This window comes from Prinia subflava, chromosome 3 (genome assembly GCF_021018805.1).
Source record: "Prinia subflava isolate CZ2003 ecotype Zambia chromosome 3, Cam_Psub_1.2, whole genome shotgun sequence".
Taxonomy (NCBI): Eukaryota; Metazoa; Chordata; class Aves; order Passeriformes; family Cisticolidae; genus Prinia; species Prinia subflava.
In genome coordinates this window covers 18473322-18494005 of record NC_086249.1, presented here as the reverse complement: position 1 = coordinate 18494005, position 20684 = coordinate 18473322, and the positions used below count along the sequence as shown (strand labels likewise).

The following is a 20684-nucleotide window of genomic DNA, read 5'->3' as shown; positions in this document are numbered from 1 at the left end:
AATATTTCTCTCCTTTTGAGAAATTTCCCTGAGGTGTTGCATGTCACTTCAAATGAAGTGGGTTCAATCTCTGAACCACTTTGTAAGGTCCTTGCATGAAAACACTGGAGAAATACAACTCAATGATACATGCTGGATACACTATGTTTCTGCTCTTTTACAGGGCGGTAAGATTCCTATCCGATGGACAGCCCCAGAGGCCATTGCTCATCGTATTTTCACCTCAGCCAGTGATGTTTGGAGCTTTGGAATCGTCATGTGGGAGGTGCTATCATTTGGTGACAAGCCATATGGGCACATGACCAATCAAGAGGTAACAGACACTGAGTTCAAGAGCTGATTTAAAAAATAAATGAGGCATGTGCGAAAAACTTTTGTAGATCTCCCTCAGCCTGCAGTCTTGACTTCCATTTGAACACATTACTGTTTCCCTCCCTGCTGAAAATCAGTGCAGCCAAGTCAAGGGCAACAAATATTGAGGTGTCACCAGCACTAAGCCAAATTAAAGAGTGTTTAAATCAGCCATGGCATTTGGATCAGGAGATACTTTCTATTGGTTTTGTTTTCTCCTTCCTCTGGCTCTGGTGCATTATGTCTGGTCTCATTCTAGGCTCAGCACATGCTGTTAAAATTATTCCTCAGAGTCTGATTCCCCTTCTTTCACTGTGCCTGTGCAGGACCATTTGGTCCTCACTTTTCCTCACTTCTCTTGAACATGTCCTGAGTGGCAAATGGGAACTAAACTAGTAAAAGCCTGAAAATACATGCATATGCCACTTAAGTTTTTGGCATCCCTTAGGTGTCTTGAGCCTGTGCCATGCTGCCCAAACCCTGTGTCATACACATGTGATCTGCACCAACCCCTCCCTGGCTGCACATTGTGAAGTGGTGAATGGCTGCTCCCAGAGGTGTGTGGTTCCTCTTCTGCACTCTGCTCTTGGCCAGATTTCTCTGTGTCCTCTGTGCAGGTGATGAAAAGCTTAGAGGACGGGTACCGGCTCCCCCCGCCTGTGGATTGCCCATCTATCCTCTATGAGCTCATGAAGAGTTGCTGGTCACACGATCGGATGAGGCGGCCTCATTTCCAGGAAATCCGGGCACAGCTGCAACATTTCATCTCAAGTCCCCAGCTCCTCCGGCCCGTAGCAGACTTTGATCCCAGGTAAGCAGGCTGTCACCAGAGGAGGAGGGGTTAACTGGGACACTTCACCTCCCTGTTCCCAGCAGGAGGAGAGGCAGTGCGAGCAATGCAGACTGGAAGGATGTGCCTTGAGTGCTCTGTGTGCAGGAGATAGTGATCATCTCTGTCTCCAGGGGTGCCAGAGGGCAGAGCCATTGGCCTGCCCCGACCTCGCTGTGCAGAGAGCAGATGAGTTGGCTCAGCCCTGGCAGAGGGTGCACGCTTCCCCCTTGGTTCCTGTCTCCTAGTGCTGTCCATTTCGGGTGCTGACCTGGCTAACGGAGGGCTTGTGTGTCTCCAGGGTAACACTCCGTCTCCCCAGCTGCAGTGGCTCCGATGGGATCCCCTACCGCTCCATCCCCGAGTGGCTGGAATCCATTCGCATGAAGCGCTACATCTCCAACTTCCGCACGGCCGGCCTGGACACCATGGAGTCCATCCTGGAGCTCACTGCTGAGTAAGTGCAGGCCAGCCTCCCACAGGGCGCCTCAGGCTGTGCTGCTAACAGCTGTGCTCATCCCTGTGCCGCATGAACAGCCACTCAGATTTACTTGGAAGGCTTCTCTCCATCCTTCTCCGTGCAGTTAAATGGAAGTGGAATGGCTTCTTGGCCTGAAAGGGAGGGATCAGCCCAGAACTGGGAGCAGTCCAAACTGTGAGACTAATTCCCCAACTGTCCATGTCCATGCTTGAGGCTTCTCAGGGGTCTCCAGCTGCTCTGAACTCACATCAGACACAAACAGCAAGGGGAAAGAATAGATGGCAAACAGATCTCTAACCTGACTGTCTCCCCACCCTTGTAGGATTTCATAAGATAATTTCCTTGCCACAAACTCCATATAATATCCCCCCCACTCCATCAGCCGGACACTGTTGTGTCTTAGAGCAAATCTTTCTGGACTCCTCAGAAGGACACAGAACACAGCTCAGTTATTTTGTCAGAGGTGTGCAGCCAGCTCCAACCAGGGCAGTTACACGAAACAAACGAGCAGGCACAGTTCTGCTGAAGGGCTGAGACATGGCCCCTCTCACAGGCTGATTTAATCATAAGTCCTGATTTACAGGCCTAGCCAGGAGGTGGAAGAGGTCAGTTGACTGGGTGGGCAGAGAGAGACAGGGAAGGGCAGGAATATCTAGAAGTTTATTCCCTCTAGAGAAAAGGTAGGTGTATTAGGAGGCACTGAGGGAAAGGGAGCTTTCTAAACTAATGCTTGGTACCAGTTTCTGCCCTTACCCACACCCTTGTCCCTAAGGAACAAGAATAGCAATTCATTTTTTCCTTTTTTTTCCCATTTCCTTTAGAGACTTGAAACAGATGGGAGTGTCACTTCCAGGCCACCAGAAGAGGATCTTGTGCAGCATCCAAGGCTTTAAGGAGTGATCAGTCATTGAATTCTTAAGCTTGAAAAATGTCCATCCTTACCAGATATCATTTGGAATCATTCCTATGGCAGTTGCTTCCAAATGAGTGACTGGACAAGCAAAGTAAAACAACCAGAACTGAAAAAGCTCATGAGGCAACACCACCTGCTCTCATTTCTGTTCCCCCTTGCTTTAGCTCTACAGCAGCCATCAGTATGTTTCAGAGCACTGGTCTTAGAAACTATTCTCTGTTTCCTGCAGTCCACTTCGTGCAGCACTAAGCAGGCCCTGTAGTCCACAGACTGGAGTTTCAGACCCTCAGTATATCACATGGAATCCAAGGTGGGTGGAGGGTGGTGGATAAGACATGTCTTAAGATTGGAGATGAGGGTTCAAGATAGACTGGGACATTCAGGGAGCAGGCACAAGAGTAAAGACAGGTAGAGACAGGGCTCATTCACTCCTTGGCATACATTCCTTCTCACTTCGGCACCCTTCTGTCTGTCTTATTTTGCATCAGGAACAAACTAGTCAGTCCTTCACAAGGCTGCTGGTAAGGCATATATTTTTTAATGCAGCTATTCTTGCTGTGAACACCACCCTGTGGTGGACTTCTTTCTTTGGAGGAGAAACTGGGAGTAGAAGCACACCCCGCTGTAACTTGTGTGATCACATCACCTCAGCATGTTGCTGTTTTGCACATGCACACTTCAGCGGGGAGATTTACATCTCTCCAAATTGCTTAATACCTTTTCTTATGCTGTGGACATTTTTCTCTGCCCCTTTTTAAAAGAGACAATAGCCTTGTTTGGCTGGAATAGGGTATTTGTAACAGAAAAATGTGTAGGTGGTCTGTCTTACTCCTTCTCTGTGGAGGAATGTTATTATTTATCAGATCTCACGACAGTTATAGTCTGTACATAATATTTTGTAAATAAACTTGTGGCAGAGCAGGCCGTGTTGGAATTCTTTGGTTTATTTCAAATGTGATTGAGACCTTTAGCATACATATTATAAGTCCCAGCAGAGTCCTTACATCCAGCTTTAGTTGTTTCAGCCAATGGTCTTTGTCCATTTAACTGCAGAGTTAACATCAAAGTGCAATTGCATTAGGATTAAAGGATACCATTGCAGCTGGTCACTGCAGATTTTTTTCTTTCAACCCATTTACAGGCATATCTATCTGACATCCAAGTCCATTGTTTCACAGATCCTGTAATTATTCCTAAGTCATAAATATTAGCAACTACTGCTGTGTTTGATGGAATACCTATGAGTAGTACTTCTTTCTCCTGCAGACTAGACTCTCCAGGAGAAACAAAAATTCTCACTGATGTTCCTAAGACTTTCTCTCACTCCAGAAGAGTAGCTACCTCGAGATTTAATTTTCAAGTCCAGGTTGGTGAAGGTGAGTGCTACACATTCAGCAAAGCTACCTGCTAGAGATAACAGTGTTTCTATAACTTTATAATGTTCTCGATTCTTAAGGCTATAAATTAACACTGCTGCTTCTGGGAAGGCCTTGCTTAACCACAGATGACAGGAGGGCTAAGAAGCAGAGATCTAAAGAATTGCAACCTGATGCAAGAAGGCTGGTTTCTATTCAACACAGACCATGGCTACTCAAGTCACTGTAACTATAGCAGGAGAGAGAGAGCTGAAAAGCAAAGCTCTGAGTTTTTAGTATATCAGTCTTAGTAATAGATGTCTTTACCATGAAGTACAGGTAACCAGTAAAGTTGCTGCCTGGCAGATACCCAAGCTAGCAAATAAGCCCTGGTGAGGCTGACACAAGATTATGAGCTTGTGTCCTGCACATTTAAACTTTGGCCTGTCACTGCAGGTGACAGAGAAGTGGGAGTGGTTGATACATCACATAGGTGTGCTGCCATGCAGAGGGACCTTAGGAGGGGGAAGAAATGAGAAAAGAGGGGATTCAGGAAGTTGAACCAAGGGAAAGGCAGAGCCTCACGACTGAGGAGGGATAGTCTAACGTGCCAGTACAAGCTGGGGACTGGAAGGCAGCTGTGCAGGAAAGGACTTGCAGGTCACTGTGAAAGTTGCACCTGAGCCCTTTGGCAAAAGAAGACAACAGTACCTGGACTGAATTCCAGCAAGTGCATCACCAGTAACTGGAAGGAGGTAATTATCCTTCTTTATTTAAGCATTGGTCACACACCTGATGTGTTTTGTTCAATTTTGGGGTCCCCAGTATAAACAAGGATATAAACTTAATGGAGCAAGTCCAGTAAAAGGCCTGTGGTTTTGAAAGGATTAGAGCATCTGACATACAGGGAGAGGCTGAGAGAGCTGGAGGCTGTTCAGCCTCAAGAGGAGAATGTTTGGGTGGCTTTTATCATTGTGTACAAATACCTGATGGGAATAAAAAAGGAGCCAGACACTCCTCAGTGGTATCCAGTGAAAGAAGCAGCAGTGAGAACACACCAAAATGCAGTAAATTCCATTTGAAGGTGAGAAAAGAACTTACAGTGAGAGTTGTTAACACTGGAACAGATCATCCACGTCTCATCCTTTACAGTATTAAAAAGCAACCTGCTCTGGTGGACCCTGCTCTGAGCAGGGAGGTCCCCTCCAACTTCAAGTGTTAGGAGCTGCTGAATCAGCTGTCCTCGTAGAGAAGAGACTGTTCAGTTCCATGTCCTCAGGGCACAGCCAGTAGCAAGCCTGAGCATGTATTCCCAATAGGCACTCATGGACAGAAAATCCCCAAGTATATAATGTGTGCACGTATATAAACGCACACACACTGCACATGACTGGCCGGAGGCAGAGAGCACAGCAGACATGCAAGCACAGCACAAACAGCCTAATCCTCTTCCCGGCTCTGGCTGATCAGGATGAACCTGTTAAACACACGCACATACACCATGGATCCCTCCAGTGCCTGAGACCAGCCAGCCTGCAGCTCGCTCCACGCCCTGGAGCCTGAGCTGCTCTCCTCAGTTGCCAGCACCCGGATACGCAAATCCTCAAGGCCTGCAGTGGTGGGCATGCACACATGCCCACACATACCCTGGAGCCCTCCAGGAGTTAGCCTTCTACATTGGTTCTACCCAGCAGCTGGCTCCAGGATTCCCTGGTCTCCTGGTGTCCAGAGATGCAAACTCTGCTCTTTCAGCTGGTCTCCAGACCTAAGAGTAGCTCCTGCGAGCTCGAGCAGCTGCCTCACACACGTCTGCACAACATTTAGCCAGACCCACAGCCATGCCCTGTCCTGGCTCTCTAATCTCTTACCTTATCAACTACTCTGACTTGATTTTGCTGGCAATAACATGAACACCTACACAACATGCATGCATGCAGGTCTGTCCAGTTGCTGGCATTAAGATCCACTTGCACAGAACAGACTCCATGCCCAGGGAACCAAAACAAAACTATTATGGAGACAGGACAGACTGCACTGATGACACACAGGGCACTGTCAGAGTACTGTGCATATGCAACCAGCTCCTGTGCCCTTTTCCTGTCAGTTTTTCCCATAGTGCTTCCCATCCTTGATCATTCCTGTTTCCTGCCTTTGATCCCCCCCCATACATCCCATGTTGCCCACAGGGGAAACCCCCCTTTAACCCACAAGGTAATCCCTTCCCATTGACTCCACTGGATAGGTCTCCTAACCAGACACCAAGGCTATGGTGCTCTGACAGCTCTGGGAGGGGCAGAATTAGTACTTCTCTACCCCAGCATTGTTCTTCTCTGCACTCCTTGGTGTTTGTGGGCACAAGCTTTTAATAACATGGTTTAGAAACAACCTCTCACAACAATGCCTACAAAGCAGCAACAACTACAGTAAGAAAAATAAATGTATGATTTGTTTGTTCTCATTCTATAGAAAACCTCAAGACATTGGCTGGATCAATTTGCAAGGAGTCATTAAAGATTCTCCCCAAACTGGCAAGAGATCAAGAGCAGGTTTCATGTCTCTGAAGTGTAGAGACATTGGTGCTTACCACAAAGAGGAGTTTTACCAGCAGTGACCATCACAGTAGCATGCTTAGAACCATAAACATCAAGGACAAACACTTTTTGAGAAGCAAGAGTTAGGGGCAAAGCAAACAAAAGTCTGCACTGTCATTACAATCCACTTTCATCTCACTGAATACCCACCTCTGAGTGATACATGAAGCAGACCACAATATTGCTGTGCTGTACTGAACTGCAGTCTTCCACTGCTTTAAATGAGAGCTACTCTTCAGGCACAGAAAAATAGAAATCTGCAAAGGAGACCAAGAGGTGGGGGGAGAAAGGCCATGTTCAGACTCCTGATCTCTAGAGGGTGGGTGGAATAGTCTTATATATACATTTGGCAATGTATAAAAAAGCTATATAATGGCAGTTCTACTGCCAAAGACAGCAACTTTCCTGTGTGGCTGAACAAACAGAGCAGACACAGGTTAATGGAAAAAACCACACATTTTATTGAATGCAAACAGTGGTTGGACAGTGTTGTTACTCAAAAGGTTTGTTCAGTTTGAGACAGTTTCTCGTCCAGGAAATGGGGCTCGGTGCAGTAACACTTAGAGCCAGACAGTACATTGCAATTACACCGCAGCTTTCACTGACAGCAGGGAAAGAAACCCTACTGGAACTGGAGACACTCCTCAGTCTGCTGAATCCTCATCCACGCACTGAGACGCCTCCTCACCATGTGCTGCCCGTCCTGATGACGGTCCTCATTTGTAAACATGCATTCTTTGGACTGCTTTGCTACTCTGGTTCCCAGCCTGGCTGTTCAGAAACCGCACTGGGAAACAATTCGTTTCGGGAAGGGGAAAACGTTTGGTTTTTTTTTTTTTTAAAGTTTCCAAACTCAGAGTAGTATTTCAAACACTGCCAGTTTAATCTGGCTAAGGAAAAAATGACAAGACAGTTAATCAGTAAAATCCATTAGAGACAGAAAAACTATAGCAGGTTAGATTTTTCCAGCAACAGTAACAGATACACACTACTTTCTGCCTCCACACTCTAACCCAGGTGAGGGAGCAGGCAGAGGGAGACATCCTGATAAGGAGGTGTCACAAGATACAAAATAAAAGATCGAAGTGGTGCCGAGATGCAGGCTTCCACCTTCTCAAGTTAAATCATCGTTCTTGGCTCCATGGAACTGCAGGATGTTCTCAGCCCTTCCCAGCACCTGCCACCAGGTCTTTCTTGCTTCTTCCACCAGGCGGTGGTGGAGGTCTGATCCTTCTCCTCCAGAGTCTTGAGGGAGCAGCGACTGTGCACTCACCTGGATCACAGCCCAGCCTGGAATACACTGTGGCCAGGAAGCGGTGACAGGAGAAGAGGTCCTTTCTTGGTGGGTGTGCAGAGTGAAGTCTAGGAGCAGTGAATCCTACATGAGTAAAAAACTGCGCTGGCATAGTCTCCATTGGTAGCAGTCTGCCTTGTCAGGCAGAGGGGGAGGACAGTGGCAGGGAGGGGAGGAGTACTGAGTGCGGGGGTCTCGAGGGAACGCCCGCTCCGAGCTCCTCAGCGCGCTGTTTTCGCACGGGCGGTGTGACACTTGATACACAGCACGTGCCCATCCAGGGGAAAGCACCCGTTCTCATCTGCTTCAATGGACAGCGGCTTCCCACAGTCCTAAACAGGAAAAGAAGAGGGAGGGAGCTCAGTGATGGCCAAGAACAGGGTGAAGGCATTCAAGGACATAAGAAATGCCCCAGGGGGTCAGGAAAATTGCCCACTGCTCTGTCCCTGGTGGTGCTAAAGGGAGATGCTGTTCTGAGGGGAGAGCAAGCCCAGCAGGCTCCTCTCCTACACACAGCTGATGTATTAGGGTGTTAGAGAATGCAGCAATCCTGCACAGTCCCTGTGTTCATGCCTGTGAATGTCTAATCCTTTTCTGAATATGCTTCAAAAACACCCTGGATTCATTCAGAACAGCTTCAGTGTTTGGTCAGCATAGACAATAAAGGTGGCCCGTTACTGGAGACATGGGAGGAGTGGGGCCACCAGGCTTACCTCACACTTGTAGCATTTCATGTGGAAATTTTTCTCCAGTGCAACAACACGCACGGTCTCATCTTTTCCAGGCTCTGGCATGATAGGTTCACTACAGACTGAGCAGCGTGGAGCATACTTCCTGCAACACAGAACCATGGAGGAGACCATGACCACCGTGGTGACATACAAGGCAGGCTTCTTAGTGCTGTTCAATGCCATTAGCAGCAAGGAGTGATAAATGTTTAAGTGGAAAGACATCTTAATACTTTGCTGACTCATTTTTAACTTCATGTCCGATAGATGACATGGGTGACCCAACCCCATACTGCAGGAAGAAGCAGGTGTGAGGGAATCTGCCTTCTCTCATACACCACATGCTCTCTCCATACCTGTGGTAGTCATCCACACAGTGAGGCTGGTTGGACTGGTCCACAATGAAAGAGGTCCCCTCCAGGGGGGTATGGCACATCACACAGGTGAAGCACTGGGGATGGTATGAGTTACCAGTGGCCTTCAGCATCCGGTCTGTGATGGTCTGCTTGCAGACACTGCACTTTTCCAAGGTGCTCTGTGCCCAAAGAAAACAAGTAAGACACGTGAATCCAATCTCCCACCACTGTGAGGCTACACCACAGAAGCAAAGATTGAAGGAGGAAGGGAAAGCAAGAGAACCAGAGTGAGCTCAGTTCTGTCCAGCAGCTTTCACCCCAGGCACTCACAGCATAGCAGTCCTCGCAGAAGGGCTTCTCATCCACATTGTAGAACTGCTGCCCCTGCAGCTGCTTCTCACATTTGAAGCAGGTGAAGCATTCCACATGGAAGAGGCGGTCCAGGGCCCTCACAGCTGGCTGAGTTCGTGACAGGGGCTTCCGGCAGAACCCACAGAGCTCTGTCAGTGGAAGAGGAAAGGGATCAGGAGAGATGAAAAAACCACCAGAGTCTCAATCTTACTGCTGTCCAATGTGGGAACGCACCAGAAGTTGCAGCCTCTGCTGCAGGTGGATGCTCCATATCCTTCATTAATTTCTGGGTCAACTTCTCCAGCTCTTCTACCTCCTTCATTGTCAGACAGGAATTCCCCCTAGGTGGATCTGCACTGGAACCCGTGGGTTTGTGCTGCAGGAGGAGGAAACATTCAGTCCCAAAGGACAGACTCCCTCCCATCCAGTCCCTAATACACCTATTTCTCTTGCCTTTACAGGTCCTCTCTGTTCATCTTTAGGAACAGTGCCACCCCCTGCACTTGATTCTTTCCAGTTTTACATGAAGTCCTCCACCACTATCTCTGTAGTTACACCTCTCTTTCAGATGGGTAACAGCCTCCCATAGCCTGGGGCAGATCCACCCCCATCCTCCCAACTTCACTTGCAATGTGCCTCTCCAAAAAACCAAGACCCATGGCTTTTCCTCCTTCCCTTACCGTGTCTTTTGCAGCAGCAGGTTGTTCTGTTGGGCGTGGCTTCTCCTGCACTTGGGGTCTTTCCCTCTGCTGGGCATAGGTGAAACTGGGGGGCTGTGGTCGAGAGGAGGGGCCTGAAGGTGAAGGGGCTGTGAACTGAGTCTGAAGGGAGGTAGGGTATCTTGTAGAATTTGAAGGAGCCATTGGAACATTGTCACTTGATTTGGACAGAGACTTAGGAGAGCCAGCAGCAGGAGATGGGGTGAATTTAGGGGTAGGTTGAGCAGAAGGGAGAGATGGGGGTGGAGGGACTGGTGCTTGGGGCTCCTTGCGTTGCTGTGGGGCTGCCCATGGGGTTGGGGTGGGGTTCAAATCCACCCCAGGGGGCTTGAAAGATGAGCTTCCACTTGACTTTGGTGTGAACTTGGAAGGAAAGGAATGAGGAGTCTCTTTGGGTGCAGATGGTATATCCACAGGGGCTTTTGGGGCCAATGGCTTCTCCAGAGAACCTGTGGATCCTGGAGTTATCTGTAAAGAGAAGCAGCAGAGAGAAAACAGGCAGGTATCAGCAAGGTGGAAGACAAAATATGCCATCTATAGCAGTGAGTCAGCCAGCAGCTATCCCAGACCCATAACACCAAGAGTTTGCACATTGTGACATATTCAGCAGTACTGACAAGTTGCAAGATCCACACTTTCTGGTCCTTCACCAACACTTCTGTGCTATGGTTTATCCAGACATTTTAATCTTCAGCAGCACCCTCCTCACTACCTCTGTTCAGCAAACCAGTCATCTCTTCTTCCACCTGCAACATTCTGGCCAGCTCACCCGGGATTTGAAGGGGTCATTCTTCTCCATGTCATCCAACATTACAGACAGTGAGTCAATCTCAAGATCAACGCTGCTCATCTTGCCACGCACCTACACCGCCATCCATGAGGGAAAAGGGAGCAGAGCATGTTACAGGAACAGCCTGGGTGCATCATTCCCTTACCGTAGCATATTTTGGTCCTTTGGACTGTGGTACAGATCTGCTCCTTGCTTTGAATGGATAAAAAGCTGATGAGGATGAACAGGACACAGTCCCAAAGGTCTACGAACAGTGGGAAAATGCACAGCCCAAGCAAGATCTCAGATTTAGCCAGGAAAAGACATCTGGATGTCTGTAGTCCAACACTCTGCTCGCAGCAGGGCTAATTCCCAAGCAACACCAGGTTGTTCAGGGCCCTGTCCAGGCGATTTCACAACATTCCCAATGATGCAGGTTCCCCAGTTTTTCTAGGCACACATGCCAGCAGTGAGCCACCCTTGGAGTGGAACAGGGTTTTCTTCTGTCCAAGAGGAATTTCCCTTGCAACAACTTCTGTCCATTGTCTCTTGTTGTGCCCGAGTAAGAAGAATCTATCTTCTCTCCAGCCCTCCTTTAGGTCTTGCAGACTCCAGTCAGACCCCTGCCTTGGAAGCCTCTTCTGCTCCAACCCCCAAAGGCTGCTATGACCTTTCACTGCATTGCATCTCATTCAGCATTCCAGAGGGGTTATTATAGCGAAGAGCCCGACTGGATACAGTCCTCCAAGATGCAGCCTCACCAGCACAGAAGGGAGGAGGAGCATTCACTGTCCTTGTCCTTCTCTCTCAAGTGCAGCCCAGCGTGTGGTTGGCCTTTACTGCCACCAGGGCGCATTGCTGGCTCACATTCAACTCGCTGTCCACCGGGAACCCCGGGTCCTTCCTTCCCCACAGAGCTGCAGCCCAACCAGCCGACCTTAACCTGTGCTGGTCCACAGGCTGGCAGCATCTCCTGCCTTCCCAGATCTCAGGGCTTCCTGCTGCCGAGTTCAGACAGCAGCCAGAAGCCATCCCAACTCACAAAGCATCACAAAGAAACCACATTTCCACTCACCTGTGGGGCAGGAACCTTGCTCACAGGTCCTTCGTCGAACATTGGTGGAGGAGGGGGAGGCGGAGAAGGAGGAGAAGGAAAAGCTTCGTCTGGGGCTGGTGGAAAAGGTTCTTCAAAGGGTGGTGGGGGTGGTGGAAACGCACAGTTTGAGGAGAAGCTTGCATCCTCCCCAGGTGGAGGAGGAGGTGGCAGTGGCAGGTCTATGGGGAAGAATGAGAATAAAAGTGACATCAGTTCATTTCTTACTCCTAGCCAGGAGGGTTCTTGAAGGTATTCCAGCAAGCAGGATTACAGAATCACAGAGTGGTTTGGGATGGAAGAGACTAGATTATCTAGTTTGAACCTCACTGCCACGGGCAAGGATGCCACTCACTAAATCAGGATGCTCAGAGCCCCATCCAACGTGATCTTGAACACTTCCAGAAATGGGGCATCCACCTCTCTGGGCAACCTGTTCCAGTGCCTCACCACCCTCTGAGTAAAGAATTTCTTCTTGGTATCTAATATAAACCAGCCCTCTTTCAGTTTAAAACTCTTGTCCTTTTGCTATCTGTACATATAAAATCTCCATTTTTTTATAACCCCCTTAAGGTAGTAGAAGGTCACAATGAGTTCTCCCCAGAGTTTTCTCTTCTCTGGGCTCACAAACCTCAGCTCTCTCAGCCTGTCTTCCTAAAAGAAGTACTCCTGCCCTCGGATCATCTTTGTGGTCTCCTCTGGATTCAGTCCAACAAGTCCACATCTTTCTAGTGCTGAGGACCCCAGAGCCAGATGCAGCATTCCAGGTGAGGTCTCACTAGAGTGGAGCAGAGAGGCAGAACCCCTCTCCCATCTGCTCATCACACCCCTTTTTGATGCAGCCTAGGATTCCATTGGCCTTCTGAGCAGTGAGAGCACCTGCACTCAGCACCCATCAAGGACAACTGAACTCCACAGGCTGTATTTCACCTGGTCCAAAGCTTTTCATAATCATTTAATCTTTCCTCAGTAGTTACTGCTATTAGTCACTGGGCAGAGTTGTTGTGTATTTGGGAACCACGTCTTGCTATGCTCTTTCCCAGTCCTTTTCTCACTCCTTGGTCCCCAGCATACCCTTCCCTTGCCAGTAACTGGCTCAGATAACTGAACACAGGGGAGCATACATGGAATACCAATGGACAACCCTGGAGAGCTGGTGTTTTTACATGGAAATAAGTTGGCATCTCACAGCAGGATAGTAAGCACCACAAGAAACAAGGTGGGGGGAAAAAAAGTAACCTGGACCCATTACCCCTGATGTGTAGAAAGAAACTTTATATGCCTTTGTTTTTCTGGGGGGTAAAACCAGCTTTGATTTTTGAGGCTAGTATGGCTTCACACCCAATATACATTAGGACATGAGAAATTTTCCAAAACCCTTCTAAGCAGGCTGAAAGCCACCAGAGCACCTCAGTTGTCTAGAAAACGCCATTGCTTCCACCTATTCATATTTGCCAAAGATGCAGAATAGGCAAACCCAACCATTTTCTAGACTAGAACACAGACAAATAAATGTGGATCCTCTTCCCTTCACCACATAGGGGAGAAAGTGTACTCTTATCAACCACACAGCAAAGAATGTCGAAGATGAGGAGATGTAACTTTCACATGCCTTCCTCCAGACACCCACCTCTCTTCCCAGCTAGCCCCAACAAGCAGTAGGGTGAAAGACCAAGCTTTTCACTCCAGCTACTCCAAGTGCAACTTTTAACAGCAGTAATCAAATTGTCTCATCTTTATATCCAGCTGTTGTCAACAGGCTTTATAAGTACTTCTCATCTGTAACCTGAGGGAGACGATACTGCCCTTTTAAAAAATGAAAGCCAAAATCTTATTAGCCTGTGGAATGCATAAACTGCCCTGGTATGCAACACCTCTTCCAAGCCTTCTGTTGCAGAAATTCTGCTGGGGGAGGGAGTAATACTATGTACTTTTTTTTCTTTGAAATTACAGTTTGGGATCAAGCTTGTACGTGCTTGCCTTTTCATTTATGGAAACTGTAAGAAACAAAACACTGATCTGTCATCACATTGCTTCAGATGCCCTAAAAGCCTGTTTTATTAATTATTCACAGGACAAGAAAGTTCCCCACAAAGTTGTTATACCAGATTTACAGAATAATCAATACTAAATATAACATTCCTACAGCAATACTAACTTAGCCATCCTGTCATTGAAGACAAAGAGTCCAACTACTACAGCTCTGTATAATACTACATTTTGTTGTGTATAAGAAAGGCACAGAAGGACTGAAGATGTGCACCAGAGAAGGATCAAATCAGACACATTTCTCTCGTGACTGAGTTTTGGTGGCTCATCTGTACTTCAGATGTCTCGCTGGCAGTCCTTACCCAATGATGACACAGCAGCTTATGACAAATGGTTCCTTTGCTAGTTTTTCTGTCTGCTTACTCCATAATGCCCACTTTAATGATAGCAAAAGCAGAGCAACCAACATCTAACCCTCTATTCACACTCAATATTGAAAAATGCTTTTTAACATTTATCTGTCTGCTTCAGGTAATATTTGTGTCAGTTCGAGACCTTCTGACAGACACATCCCTAATCCAGACAACTACAGCAGAAAACGACAAGTCCTAAGACGGGACACTGGTTTCCACAGACACAAGAGTCCAGCCAACAACATACAAGAAACAGGTCATCAGAATTAGCTGGTATAATTTTAGGAGGCAAAAGCACCACCATCTCCTTGAGACTTGAGAAACGGGAAAAATAGCTTCATCACTTTTCTCCTCTAAGCACAGGACCACTCTTCCTACCAGGAAGATCAGCTGCCCACTAACTTAGCATGCTAACCTGGAAAATATCAGTGTTGCAGTCTCTGCTAAACAGTGAAAGAGAAGCAATTTAAACCAGCAGCTGGCATTCCCTGTGTGTGTCCCAACTGAGGTACACCCTTTACTCCACAGTCTTGGGGAAATAGGCAGTATCAAGGACTAGCAAACGGTCCCTACAGAAACTTCTGGTGGCCCCATGCTGATCATGAGTCACACAACCAGTAACCTGCATCTTGAAGGACACAAAACCAACCAAGCAACACAACATGGAACAAAAAAAGACCACTCTACCACAGCAGGAAACAAACAAACAAAAAAAGGCCACACATGCAAAAAAAAAGAAATAAGAAAACCGCAGTGAAACAAGAAGTCACTCTACACAGGAAAACCCAACCCAAACCACTAGGAAAAAGTATAAAACTGTACAAACCATACAAACTAAACTCTAAGTCTCACTTCCTGTTTATCATCACTGCCACTATTTTTTCATGCAATTATTTCTCCCTTCTTTTCTCCAGCATCAAAAACAGCAATTGCAGAGTCCACAAGGACAGTCACAGATAACTAACTCGAGCTGGGACCAATCAACAAGAAGAAGAACAGCGTGATTCATCACTATCAGGGCCAACTTCTCTGCAACATACATACACGCTGGCCAGAAACTGACTGCAATTACACAACTGTGCACTCAGGGAATACTGAGAAAAATCCACTGCATTCCTCCAGCATCAGTGCAGTGCAGGACAGCCTCCCCCCTCCTTTCCTGATGGAGATACTACGTACTTCGAGATCTCTCTCCAATCCATTTATCTTGTTATGGAACCTGCTAGCCTCTACAGTAAGAATATCCATCACTTACAGCAGTTACACCCCTGTTCCTATATTCAGCCCAGCTACAAACCTCCCACCCTGAGAACTCAGAAACGCATATTCACATCTGCCACGCCAACCTTCACCTACCTTCTGCCACCAGGGGCATGGGTGGCAATGGAATCTCGCCCACCTTCCCCATCTGCGCACGCTGGGCACCAGGACCGGGAGGTGGGGGCAGCGACGACTCTGACGCACCCCCAGCCTTGAAGGGGTTCACCTTGGGTTTCGGGGCAACCACAGGTGCAAACTTCTTCTGTGGGTTGTAGAAGGAAGGGGTAGAAATGTTGATGCTGACTGTGGACGTCATGCGGGTCCCTGGGGTACCGGGAGAGGCCATCTTCTCAGCACCTAGCAGGAGAGAAGAGGGAGGAAACCTATATGAAGTCATCCTCGGGCCAGAGTGGGAATTGTTGGAGAAGAATATGTGAAACAAAGGGATACAGGAATTTAACCCAGGCCAGAGGCTGAGCTGCCTGAGCAATGCACTTACAAGACCAGCACAGGAAAAATGAAGAACAGAAACTGCAGACAGCTCGAATGAGCCATCACAGTTCACCATTGCAACTAGGGATGGCATTAACCACACATGGGTTCTCGCAACAGAGAGCACCCAGACTTCCACTGCACTGGAGCCCTGCACCTGTGGTGACCAGAAGGAAGGTGATCCCCTGCACCCCAAAGGATGCCCGCAGAAGTGGAGTCTGCATTTCCTCTCGCCCTTTACCCGGTATCGCCAGCCGGCTCCTCTCGAGCTCAGCCTGTGACAGCGCCAGCCAGCAGCGCCCCCTCTCCCCCCGCACCCCGCCCTTTACCTCCAGGCCCCTCCATGCCGCTGGAGCCCGCCCGGCAGGGCGGCAGAGGGTCTCCCGGAGCTGGGCGATGCCAGCCCGTGTGTCCCGGCCGGGCTCCGCCCCGCCCCCGCCAGGAAGCGCTCCCCGGATGCCGCCGCCCCCGCCCGCCCCCGGGCCGGCCCGCGCCCCCGGCCCCGCGCAGGCCGGGCCTCCCGAGGAGAGGAGGGCCCCAGGGATCCCCCGCTCCTGCCATCCGGGCCGGCAAGCTCACCCGTGCCAGGAGCCTCCACGGAGCCAGACGCTTTGTTGTAAAGCCTGGCATGCCCACAGCCCTCCTAACACCCCAGCACAATAGGGCTGCCGTCAGCACGGGGGCTCCGTGCCAGTTCTTCGCGGTGGCATGTCCGAGTCAGCGCCCCTCGGCGCTGCCGGCCTCCCACACGGACAATGACAGCTGCCGCCACGGCCAGCCCTGGTGCCACCAACATCCGCACCCCCCGATTAACCCCTGGCTGCTGGCAGGACCTGCACGCCCCGTTCTGAGCGCTCCCACCACTCGGGCAGCGTGGCTCGATAGAGCAGCAACCTGCCACAGCTTCCCCAGGTCACAGGAGCGTGGCAACACAAACAAAGCCCGCGCTGCTAAACTTTTCCTTCCCTCTGTGCAGTGCTGATAAGATGCACACACTTGGGACAAGTCTTCTGGGAGCTTCAAAAGGAGAATGAGGCCACAACAATAAGCACGAGCCCAAAAGGTGTGCTGAGCATTCCCCCTGGATTCAGAACGGGAAAGGGTCAAGGCAGAAGAGTAATTAGCAAGGTCTGTCCTTACTACTCCAAACTTTTAGGGGTCAACAAACTTGCCAGTCAGAAGGGACTGACCAATTCCCTTCATTCTGCACCACCAAGCTTCAGAAGCTGTTAAAACGATTTCCAGCATTTCTTTAGAGACTTTTGCCTCATGCTCCACTATTTCCCTAGGGTGTAATGAACCATTTGGCAGTAGTTCTACCAGATTTGACAGCATTATGAGCAGAACACTACAGTGACAATGTCACTTCTTATCACGGGGTCAGTCAACACACAGTCTAGGGACATCGGCTGCTTCGCAAAAACCCACTGGCTTTGCAACCAGCAGCTGCCATCTCCCTTAACCCAAAGCAGCCCATTTCCCGTACGCTGTGTCGCACTTGGGCACTTTTGCCTAGGGCTGTCTCCGCCCAGCAGCTGCCCCTGCTCATCCTCACGTCTGGTTATCCAGTCCACCCACACACAGAGCAAACCGGCTGAGAAAGCCTGGCCTTGCAGAGAGTCACCCCCTCCAGCCCTGGGGCGTTGCCAATGCCATCTAAGCCTCAGCAGAAACACAGCTCACACAGGTCCTGTGGCGCAGTTTGTGAGAGGGAGTGTCAGCCAAGGGAACTAATCTCAAATCTTTCTCATCCTCACATTTACCCCGAGGGCAGAGATTTTTCTGCTGTAACAGCATTTAGGATGACTCAAGTGGAGCTATGAAGAAAGATGCTCCCAAAGGACACAGTCGGGATACCTAAGTTGCCTCCTACACAGTTTCCTTCTGAGAGCAGGAAGCAGGAGGACAGAACCAAGGGACACCTCCTTCAGCAAGAGGGTTAGTTTCCAGGAGGTCTTATGGTGGGTCTGCCACCTGTTACACATCCAGACTGCTTTCACTTCTTTGATGCCATGCCACCACTCTCAACAGCTCTGCTCCTTTCCCACGATAGCAAAAGCAGGAGGAACCCGAAGAAGCAGAGAGCCAAGTGACATTTTTCACTTCTGCTGGTAAAAGCAGTTTGGCAACAGCAACACTGGGAGCCCCTATAGCTCCTCACATCATAGCTGCACTTCCCCCATAGGCCAACTTCCTCCCAACTGCGGGTAGTCAGAGAAGAAGAAGAAGAAAAAAAAAAAAGCGCCCAAAACCCCCCAAACAAACAAAAACCCCAAAAATCCCCACAAACAAACAAGAACATTAAGAACAGATTAAATGGATTCAGAAGTTATGCTGCTTTTCATCCAGAAAGTTCTCCCAGCCTGCCCCAAAGTTACAAACCTTCAAAGAGAGCAAAGTCTATCAGCTATGCAAGCTGCAAGGTAAAGCCTTAAAGCAACCGGGCTGGGGGAGGGGATTATTCGGAGCTACTAACTTCTCTCACAGATGCTGGGCTTGCCTCCTCCCTATGCAAGGGAGGGAAGAAAACCCGGGGAAAATTCCAAAAAGTCATGCAAACATATGTAAAACGTTACAAAGTTCTACGACTTTGCAAGCAGTTTCTCAGGGCACTCCCAGGGAGACATAACTAAACTCATAAATTAGGCAAATCTCATGCACAAAGGGCCCCGAGATTCCTCTCTGGAGCACATCTGGAAAAAGGCTCGCGAGGTGTCTCGGCCATCCGTGCGCACACAAAAGAGAGCTTGTCCCGGGCAGAGCCGGCAGCACCCCCTCCCTCTCCCCCGCTGCTGGGGCCGCGTGGGAGCGCCGAGTCTCCTCCATTCCACCGGGAGGGGAGAAAACTCCCAGACACACACACACACACACACACACACACACACGAACCTGCTTTTCCTGTGGAGGGTCAAGCACCCCCTCCCCGAGCCAGCACCGAGAGCGAGGGGCTGCGTCCGAGGCGCAGGGCCGTGCGGGAGGGAGCGGCAGGAAAGCCGCAGCCCTCCGCGCCAGCCCCGGGGCGAAGGACAAAGCCGTGTTCGCCGAGCCAAGGGACTCACCTCTGGGGAAGCGGGAGATGCCACCCCCGGCGCTGGGGCTGCTCGGCTGCCCCGGCCGGCCCGCTGGCAGCAGCGGCGAGAGGCGGAGGAGCTGCCGAGCCCCGGCGCTTCCTCCCGACTCGCGAAAAAAGCCTCGCCCAGGCAAAGTTGTTTGACCATAAAAGGCGCGGGGCCGCGGCACAGCTGAGCTCACTCGCTGGGGAATGTGGCAATGAGGTAACGGGGGCCGGGGCTTGCCGGGGCAGCGGCCCCGGGCTCTGCCGGCGGGGAGGGGGCGAGCGCTCTGCCCTGCCCGCCGGCCGTCGCCTCCCAGACGTGTCTGCCGGGTTTTCCCCGGCCCCCTCGGCGCCCAGCCTGGGCCGGGCTCGCTGCCTGCCACCCGCATGGAGAGCCCCGCTCCCCCCGCCTTCCCTAAGCCCGGAGCTGCCCCCAGCCCGTGATTTCACTTCCAGCCGCTGAGCTGGATTTTCGGAAGGAATGCGGCGGCTCTGGTGAGTCAGGGTCCCTGCTGGCCTCCTCCCCGCCCGAGCCAGCTGTGAGAGCATCTGACTCACGCTGCCCCGATCTGCCAGAAATTAAAGCAAACATCAGATGACTCCACCGTGCAGAAAAGCGACTTGTTCTCCTTGTGCTGGCTGCAAGGCAAACAGTATTAGCTGGTTTATATCTAACACTATCCACATGAATTGCTTTGTTGGATTGCCAGTGCTGCACATCGGCTTTATTTTTATCGCAGTGCTCGCTTGGGGCTCAGCCCGCTGCAGAACAGGGGCAGCCTGACCCAGCCCGACAGAAGGTAATTTCCATCGCCAGCATTTGCTGCTTTCTCCTTGTTTCAGAGCCTCTCACGAAGGAGGAGCACCAATAAAGACATTTCCTGTGCTTTGTGCAATCATTGTATTTGACTTTGGAATCTGGCCTTAATATCGGGGTTAATACCCCTACTGTTGCAAGTTCCCTGGAAAATTACTGTATTTGGTAACGCTCAGGGGACTTGGGGCTTGTCTCCTCCAAAGAGTTACCTATCAACACAGGTATCTTTCAGTACTGATAATTTAATTACAGGTGAGTGAGTAAGCCACAAACCACAGCAGTGACACTCCCAGTCGGCACTACTGCAGAACACTCACATTAGAGAGCTATCCAAAGAGATTCATCCAAGGTTTAAATCCAGTGTAAACAAATCTTTAATTTTAAAAGTAAATTTTAAAGGTAAAGTTTGTACAAAGAGGTTGTATCTTTTATTTAACCAGGCGATACAGTTGGAAAAAGTCTCTATGAGGTTTTTCCGTGTTACATACCGTTTGAAAATGCCACCCATAGCAACGCCCAGCACTGAGCATCTCACTCCTTACACAGCTGCAAGCACTGAACCACTGATCTATAGCTCTGGATTTCTTAGAGATACATAGCTCTTCTGTGGGTGCTAAATAATTCTGTTTACTGCAGCTTTTGTAGGCATGGCACCAGTTCCGTTACCTCCCATGATTAATGCACCAAGTAATTATATAGGATAAAGAATGTATCTCTATGATGGGTCGTCTAACACTGTCACTTTTCTACTGCAGACAAATCTTCCCTCTTGTTCAGGTAAAGATGTCAGTGCAGAGCTAAAAGAATCCACTGCGTAACTGCAAACCA

At 49.6% G+C, this 20684-nt stretch overlaps 2 protein-coding genes across 7 annotated transcripts in view; one reads left to right on the top strand and one right to left on the bottom strand.

Annotated features, from left to right (window-relative positions):
- Positions 1-3495, top strand: part of EPHA1 (EPH receptor A1) — a 34373-nt gene extending 30878 nt beyond the window's left edge. Inside the window, exons 15-18 of the mRNA XM_063394119.1 lie at positions 164-313; positions 969-1162; positions 1482-1637; positions 2483-3495. Coding sequence (XP_063250189.1) covers positions 164-313; positions 969-1162; positions 1482-1637; positions 2483-2561 — 579 coding nt within the window. The 3' untranslated portion in view covers positions 2562-3495. The remainder of the gene's footprint in view (positions 1-163; positions 314-968; positions 1163-1481; positions 1638-2482) is intronic.
- Positions 3496-6957: 3462 nt separating this feature from the next.
- Positions 6958-19646, bottom strand: ZYX (zyxin). Of its 6 annotated transcripts, none has more exons than XM_063394127.1 (10): positions 19598-19646; positions 15589-15849; positions 11813-12012; positions 10738-10830; positions 9930-10436; positions 9484-9625; positions 9229-9398; positions 8899-9077; positions 8528-8648; positions 6958-8146 (listed from the first exon to the last, which is right to left on the bottom strand). In XM_063394127.1, exons 1-10 carry the CDS (start codon positions 19629-19631, stop codon positions 8036-8038), a joined length of 1818 nt encoding a protein of 605 aa, XP_063250197.1. In that variant the 5' UTR covers positions 19632-19646; the 3' UTR covers positions 6958-8035. The 6 variants fall into 6 exon arrangements, with proteins under 6 accessions (XP_063250197.1, XP_063250195.1, XP_063250199.1 ...); XM_063394125.1 differs by lacking the exon at positions 19598-19646 and adding an exon at positions 19044-19558; XM_063394129.1 differs by lacking the exon at positions 19598-19646 and adding an exon at positions 18874-19029.
- Between the last annotated feature and the right edge of the window lie 1038 nt (positions 19647-20684).